The sequence below is a fragment of the Sorghum bicolor genome, chromosome 1 (assembly GCF_000003195.3).
Source record: "Sorghum bicolor cultivar BTx623 chromosome 1, Sorghum_bicolor_NCBIv3, whole genome shotgun sequence".
NCBI classification, from domain to species: domain Eukaryota; kingdom Viridiplantae; phylum Streptophyta; class Magnoliopsida; order Poales; family Poaceae; genus Sorghum; species Sorghum bicolor.
In genome coordinates, this window is record NC_012870.2 from 70,859,718 (window position 1) to 70,867,721 (window position 8,004).

General features: G+C 45.4%; 1 protein-coding gene across 2 annotated transcripts; it reads right to left on the minus strand.

The window, feature by feature from the left end:
* Positions 1,362 to 5,499, minus strand: LOC8078816 (phosphatidylinositol 4-phosphate 5-kinase 2). 2 transcript variants are annotated; one of them, XM_021455549.1, is made up of 8 exons: positions 4,652 to 5,499; positions 4,411 to 4,578; positions 4,142 to 4,307; positions 3,711 to 3,821; positions 3,410 to 3,585; positions 3,167 to 3,297; positions 2,921 to 3,023; positions 1,362 to 2,210 (listed from the first exon to the last, which is right to left on the minus strand). In XM_021455549.1, exons 1-8 carry the CDS (start codon positions 5,101 to 5,103, stop codon positions 1,904 to 1,906), a joined length of 1,614 nt encoding a protein of 537 aa, XP_021311224.1. In that variant the 5' UTR covers positions 5,104 to 5,499; the 3' UTR covers positions 1,362 to 1,903. The 2 variants fall into 2 exon arrangements, with proteins under 2 accessions (XP_021311224.1, XP_002468144.2); XM_002468099.2 differs by having other exon boundaries at positions 3,392 to 3,585.

Here is an 8,004-nt window from a genome sequence, read left to right on the forward strand (position 1 = left end):
ATTATTGCCTAGAGCAGAGAATGTTAGCAGTACGATTCAAGGTTGTTAGTATCCCGATCCGCATCTTAGAATCTTAATATACTAAATCGTACTTGAGTTGAAATAATACCGATCCTACCATGTATTCTAATTTCTATGGTATCTTGATTCTACATGAAGGTCTCACATAATCCTACATAAAAATTTATAGTATCTCGATACTACAATTACTATATCATTTGATATAATTGAATTTCTAATGGTTGTGAAAAATATTGTTAAATGTTAAGAAACTTTGAAACATACCAAAATAAATATTATATAATTATAATTAATAAGATCCCAATACATACATATAAAATCATAAAATCAGAATCACATACTAACAACAATGTTGGTACAATCTAGGCTATAACTTTATTGTTAGAGTAAATGAGAATAGTACCAAACTGTCTACCACGTGAGGTGTTAATTCTATGTACGCTATATAATCAGCCATGAGACTCAATGTGACATATAACTTAAACAATTATTCCACCAATTCTATTTTCCTTGTATTGATTTGTCAAGGTTTGAATTCTAACCCTAGCTTTCGCCTTCGCACCAATCCCCTTGTCGGGAGAGATTGATCTCCACCGACCACCGGGGGCAGCGTCATGCGTGAGAATAGAAGATAGTAGTGCCACTGCATCATCTGGGCTATAAGCGTCATGCTTGAGAGTTGCAGTGCATCATCTGCCGAGTTCCTAAAGAGCAGAATTAGCTCTGATCACCTATCCTGCAGTCTTGCCGATTCTCAAGGGTCGAAGGGAGGCTGGCCCGGTCACAGTAGATGTACTAGATCCAAGCAAAGTAGGGCACGAAGAACAGAGCATGAGCATGACGAAGAAGAAACGGCGTCGGGCCTTGGCATGGGACAAAGCAAAGTCGAGAGCGAGGAGGAAAAGGCCGGCCGGCCATGTAGCAACAGCGAGAGGACGCAAGAAAAACGCACCATCTAGTAGACACGGGCCACAGGAGCAGACCAGATCTGTCCCAGCATCTCCCTGCACCCGCTTTCTCTCCTTTTGATGCCTGTCTCCTCCCCCTTCCGCTTTTCCACTTTACCTTTCGCCAGTTCGCCGAGCCAGTGGTAGGACTGCGAGTGGTGCTCTGCCTCCCTCCACACTCCCAGTCTCCAGTCACCACCGTGGTCAGCCAGAGCAGGAGCGAGCGAAAAGATACCGACCTGCAACTGCAAATGCTTGCAAAGAAGGCAACAATGTCTACGGGGCAGCTTCTTTTCTGAACAAAGAACATGGCTGCTTCAGGAATTCATTCACCCAAACAGTCTGGCAACAAGAGACGTTTCATCCGCAACCGCAAGCGAAAAAAGCAAGATGCTAGCAGTAATACTTAACTGAATGCATGAAGGCATCCAAATTCCTTTTTAAACTCTGACAAGATGCTGCATCAGTTCCTAAATCCGCCTAGTGTATAACTACACGACATTATGTGCATGTACAATGTCTGATCCCAATTCGGCCAAGATCATACTGGTCGTATTCATCAAGCATCCCAAGAAGCTAAAATTACTTGAGATTCTTGGAAGATGCGAGTGCAGAAGAAGAATAAACAAACAGCAAGGTTTGGGGTATGTGCTCCGCAATCATGGAACCGGCACTTACATTTTACAAGTCCTTGAAAAGGCGAAGCTCTATAGTTTTAGAGCGCATCCTTTAAGCATTAGCATGCGTGTCGGCAGTGCTCCTCCCTCGACGCCAATTATTCAGAAAACTGTGCGTCGGGTAAACCGACCATCCTTTCCACTGTTCCAGGGCACGCTCGGGATCGGTGAAACGATCATACCCAGGACTTCACCAATGGATCCCATGATGTAAAATGTCAGTGGAGCAGTCACCCGTTAGCGCTGTGGAAAATTTTCTTACTGTTCTCTGATGAACACTCTGCGAATGAAGTCTTGGAATCTTCTCGAGTATAGCTTTGGGTCTACGGCAGAAATGCAACCAGGGTTGACCTGAAAGGACTTGTATGCATGCTCGAGCTTCTTGGTTATGTCGTAGTCTTGTAGAATGTCAATTATTCCAAAGAAGAGATAGACATCCCGGAATCCGCCACTTGATGTGGTTATAAACAAGTGCCTTTCGTTTAGGAGAAACTTATCAAGGACTCTCTTCGACCTCCGCTCTGCCTGGGCGGGCATGTTCTTGCCTAACTGGACCAGTGGTTTCCTGATAAGAGCAGACAGAGAGGTTACATTAGCACAACGAAAAGGATTCGACAATATTATGGTATGCAACAGCTACAGTTCGGGAAATATTATTCCCAAAAGTTAAAGGTATCTTAAGGGTTCCTTTATAAGGGTTTGACTTAAACAAACACACATGACCCCATGATGCTCCTTGTTTGTTGGCTACATAGGGAGCAACAAAGTAGGATCATGATGAGAACATAAAATTGCATTACTGAAAAACACAACATAAAAATCAGCACTTTGACATAGTGGAGAGTAGCAAACTCCAAACTAAAAGTAGGAGATAACTACTTGTCAATTTAGAGAAACAGAGCTTCTACTTTGTGGTGTGACAGTGCCAAAATTATCAAAACAGTAAAACTGATGCACCATAGAAGCAAGCAGCTAGTGAGTAGGTACACCTAAAAGTAGCCAGGAGCAATTGGTAGCTTTTTGACAGTGAAATATTACATATTACATATACAGTACACAATTTCTGAACGACAATAGTGCCCAAAAAGGAGAAATTATCATCCAATATTCTGGTGACCTATCAGTTTTTATACAAATAACGATGATATTGATCCATCACTGGGTATGGTGCTTTATTACAACTACTTCATAATGAGTTTTCATTATACCAGATAGTTCTGAATAAGTTGCAAAAAGTAAAATAAATTGAAAGAGGACATGAAAGCAATATGTTACCGAGAGTCAACAGTGAAATCTCTGTCCTTGCATCCAGATTCCGTAAAGCAAAGCTCACAAACATCGCCTCCACCTTCAAATGATTTTCTTTTGCCTGTGGATTCTGATCAGGCACATTGTCAATGTTAGATCAAAAATAGTGAACATTTGATTAACAAAAACAGGTGAGTGTGAGCTAAATGTGCCAAAATATATGCTTGCCACAATTCAGAATGTTTGAAAGTAACCGAATTCTATGCTACTTACTTGGCAAACCAATGAACTGAGATACACCTATTTTAGACATTGAGAAATCATTACGAAAGTGAACTCCTAGCAACAAGCTGTAGTCCATAATCCCTTGTGTCTCTAAGAATGTGCAGTCCATCTGAATTTGCCTGTGCGATAACATGAGTCAAAATTAGGATTGGTCTGTGCAATTGTCACGATATTGCAGCCAATTATCTTAAGTCAATCTAATGTGAAACTCACCCCATTAACTCATCGTACCAAAATCTCTGTAGGTGGAATGCATAATCAAGGTCGAGGTCCTTTAGAGTAGTTGTTTCATCTATCTTCTCTTCCGCTTTGTCAATAGTACGACCATGTGATGAGCCTTTCAAATCAAAACGTCTATGGATCTTATACTCTGAGCAGCAAAAATTGCCCATTATAATGAACCGGACCTAGTTGTTAGGTTGGCACCAAGTCATTGTCGAGAAAATTTACAAAGAAATACCACAAGTTCACAACAACAAATAAGAGAATTGTACGAGTTATGAGTATGTATCTTTACGTGAATATTGCTTACCTTGGGACATCCAGCTTGCTTGATGCAATGTGTGCCATAGAACCTTGTCAACAAAGTGGACTTGTACCGACAAACATGTTCATAGTAACTCCGCAGCATCCTAATTAGAACCTGCCGGGGAATATTTTGAATAAACCAATGTTTATGTCGCCAACTAATATTACTGTGTACTCTTACCTACAAACAAGCTAAATTTGGGATATAAAGATGGACAGCAAATCTAACTTCTAGAAGAAAAAAAGGAGCAGGTGTCGGCTAAAAATGGGTATCACAAAAGCTATTTTGTGTCGATAGATGTCATTTTGCAGAAATCGTTCAGGCACAGAATTAAAGATGATCAAAGTGGTCGAAGAAAACTCAAAACATGCATGTGACTAGCTCATGAACGAAGATATTTAATCTAGAAAAATCAAATTATCACTAAGAATGACCTTCATTTCTGCCTTCTTCACGGTTTTAATCATGAATCTATCGTCCTGTGTAACGAAGAAGCAGCTCCCACTCTTGCCAGGCGACGCCAGCTCGCGGAGCGTGTCGCTCCCGCAGATGGCGAGCATGTAGTCCGCAGGATCCACCCCGAACAGCTTCCTCAGGTGCCTGGCATCACATAGCAGTCAGGCAATGTATCCAAGCGCATAAAACATTGCCGTTCTTCTCCAAATGACAAAAATCCACGGGCAGCAGAGCAATAGTATGTCACCTGAATACTGCGGGGCAGTAGTCCTTCCACCGGAAATCCACGGAGTGATGCGGCGGCGTGAGCTTGGACCCCTCAGGCGGGAACCGCGTCCACACCTTCTCCCGCGGGTCGAAGTCTGATGACGAGAGCTTCCTGAAGGGCAGCGCCGATGACTTACCCACCGAATAGCTACGGCACGAATACCAGAGCAACAGTGAGACGCAGGGTATCCCAAGGAAACGTAGCAGCCGAGCATTGGTACCTTATGCCAAGCTGCAGGTTAAGCATGAGACCGTAGCTCCGATGGCCCTTGGAGATGGTCTCCCCGGGCCTCCTTGCCTCCACATCATCCTCCGCCTCCCTCTGCGGCGGCCTGGGCCGCGAGGGCGGCGGCGTCATCATCCGGCGGAAGAGCGAGGCCGGCGGCGGCGGCGGCATTGCCCTCGCGCTGCAGCTGCGGCGGAGCGGCGCGGCGACGATATCGCAGGTGATGTCCCCGGCCTCGCCGTCGCACTCCCAGATGCATATCCTCGGCGCGGGGAACTTGCCGTCCACGGACAGCCGCTTGCGCAGCGGCAGGTAGCTGCAGGACGCGCCGCCGGGGACGTCGCAGCCGCCGCCGCCGCGCCAGCTGGGCCCGGGCCCGGGCCCGTGGCCGCAGCAGTCGGCCTGTTGCGAGGCGGTGGCGGCGACGGCCGCGGCGCCCGGTGGCATAGGCTCCGTCTCCGTAGGCGCCTCTGGAGCGCGGCCGGGTGGGTGGTTGGGCACGCGGGCGAGCCGAGTGACTTGACTTCTATAGCAGCAGTACTAGGTTTCTCATTTTTAGGGGACGACCGGACGAGAAGACGAGACGAGAGAGATGGCCGGCCGCTCGCGCTCGCTCGCTCGGGCTTCGGTTCGGTCTGTTGTTCTGACGGGTGGAGCCGCGGAGGAAGGAGGAGAGGGAGGGGGGAAGGTGGTGGCCGCTTTGCTTTCGCTTTCGTTGCTTTTGTGCGCGTCGGCTTTGGCACGCGACGCGATGTCAGGCCGGCGGGGCGGGGACGACCGGACGAGGAGTCGATCCACGAGACGAGCGATCGGGAGTAAACTACGCTAGCACTAGCAGTACTACTAGACTACTAGCGGTTGCGGGGCTGGGACTGGAAGCCTGGAACTTTAAAAGGGCCTCCCGCTCGGCGGGGCCGGGCGCGGTCGTGCAGCGGCGCACGCGGCTGGGGCGTCGTCTCGTCTGCCACGGCGGCCGGCGGGTGGCCGACGCGGCCGAGCAGGCCAGTTTTTCACGTGAGTTTTGCGGCTGGACGAGCCTTTCCTACCCGGTCAGTCGGACACAGCTACCTGCCGCGGAACTCGTCGCGGATTCCTCCACTATTCGAAGGAAGAAGGACACGGAACGTAGCGTAGGCTGGCTGGGTCCGGCGTCCGGGTGGGCTTACTCCCTCCGTCCACGAAAGAGTCAATTTCTAGAGTTGTCCTAAGTCAAACTTTTTGAACTTTGACCAATTTTTTAGAAAAAAATGCTAAGATTTATAGTATCAAATTAGTATCACTAGATTCATCATAGAATGTATTTTCATATGATGCACATTTTATATCATAGATGTTGCTACTCTTTTCTATAAAGTTAGTCAAATTTAAAAAAGTTTGACTGATACGGATTTTAGGAATTTATTCGTTCGCGGACAGAGGGAGTACTACGGCCCGCGGCGCCTCCATCGTACTGTGGTGACTGGTGAGACAACAACACTACAGCAGCAGCAGGAGGCCAGCATCAATAATAATGGACAAACTCAGAAACCATACGGAAAGTCCGTGCTCGCGCGGTGAGAAAGCTTGGAATTCAATACTGGAAGCTGCCAGGCGCACCGAATGGTAGTTAACGACGCGATGAGCTCACCATTGGCACTAGATTTGTACCGACGATCTACACATGATGATTCATAAAGGAAGGAGTGGTACAATTTGCAGATTCAATTCAACTGCCTTGCAGGTTACGTAAAAAGATCTGCCAACAATAGAGGAGCCAAGTCATAACTATTATGCAAGAGGGTCTCAGTGGTTCGTGCGTTCCTTTTCAGTAACTCCCATCCTATAATCTTCTTTGACAGAGGAAATCCTTTTCCGTCGTGGTCTCAGACAAGTGATCCCATGTCTCCCTACCTTTTTCTTACTGTGTGCTGAAGCTTTCTCATGCCTGTTACATGAAGCTGAAGGTAGAGGGGAGTTGACAGTGTTAAAGTGTGCCAAAATGCTCGAGTATAAATCATCTCTTATATGCAGATGATTCTCTGATACTCCTGAAAACTGATGAATAGAGTGCACATCATCTGCAAATCTTTCTTTGTAAGAAGATTGCTTGGGCCAAACTATCGATAAGGATAAGTCATCAATCATGTTTAAATGGAATTCGAAAGTTTAGAGAAAAATCAATTGATGGTACATTTGAGTATCACTTCAGAGGCACGAAAATGAAAAGTATTTGGGACTTATAGTTTATACGGGGAGATTAAAAAGAATAACTTTATTTGAAGAAAAGAGTTTGAAAGGAATATAAGGGTGCAAGGAGAAGTTATTATGGAAAACTGGTAGGGGTGTTCTTGTTAAGGCTGTGCACAAGTCATCCCAAGCTATGTAATGTCATGTTTTGATCTCACAAAAACTCTTTGTGATGACATTAGTGGCATGATAAGTAGGTTCTGGTGGGCTCAACAAGACAAGGAAAATAAGATGTGCAATGAGATCGATAGCATGATAAGTAGATTCCACCGGGCTTAGCAAGACAAGAAAATTAAGATGCATTGGTTATTCTGGGAGTTACTATGCTACAGAAAGGAAAATGGTGGCTTGGGATATAAGGTCTATATATTTTCAATTTAGCGATGCTTCCAAGATAGGGGTGGCGTCTTCTTGTAAATCCAGATTCCCTATGTGCTCGCTCAGCTTCTAAGAGCTAAATATTTTTCTAATGGTGACCTTCTCTCAGTACAAGAGAAGCCTGAAATTTGTATTGTTCGAGGGGGGGTGGCAAGCATTGAAAGATAGTCGGGAGGATCAGAGATGACACTCAGATTAATATATGGTAGGATCCCTAAGATCCCACACATAAATAGGGCGACACCGTGTTTAAACAGGATCCCACACTTATACATTGGGTCAATAGATGAGGGCGACACCATGTTTAAACAGGGTCCCTGATCTTATTGACCCGATGTATGGTGATTGGGATAGAAGCTTAATATATGAAGTTCTTTGGGAAGAAGATGCAAAATACATTCTATCTATTATGTTGAAAAGTGGAATGGGGGATTATGTGGTCTGGCATTTTGATTCAAAAAGATAATTCTTGGTCAGATCTGCATACCACGTTTTGAAAGACAAAAATGATCTCTCACAAAGGAGGCAAGTAGGTGAAGCTAGTGCTATGTCAGACCACACTTATAACATTAATTGTAAGAAATTTTGGGAGTTTCAATGCCAATGAAAGGTGAAACTTTTTTTTTAGGATTATCACATAACAATCTTCCTCTACGCATGAATATTCTTTGCCGAGGCATGGACATTGGTACACAATGCCTTGTATGTTGGCAGCTATATGAAGACAGTGGGCATTGTTTCGTG

Bases quoted from the DNA above. Each gene is read 5' to 3' on its own strand.
- LOC8078816 (XM_002468099.2), bottom strand. From the start codon at position 5,103: ATGCCACCGGGCGCCGCGGCCGTCGCCGCCACCGCCTCGCAACAGGCC. The intron at 3,298-3,391 runs GTGAGTTTCACA...GTTATCGCACAG, and splicing joins TGGTACGATGAGTTAATGGG to GCAAATTCAGATGGACTGCA. The intron at 2,211-2,920 runs GTAACATATTGC...TGCTCTTATCAG, and splicing joins GATTTCACTGTTGACTCTCG to GAAACCACTGGTCCAGTTAG.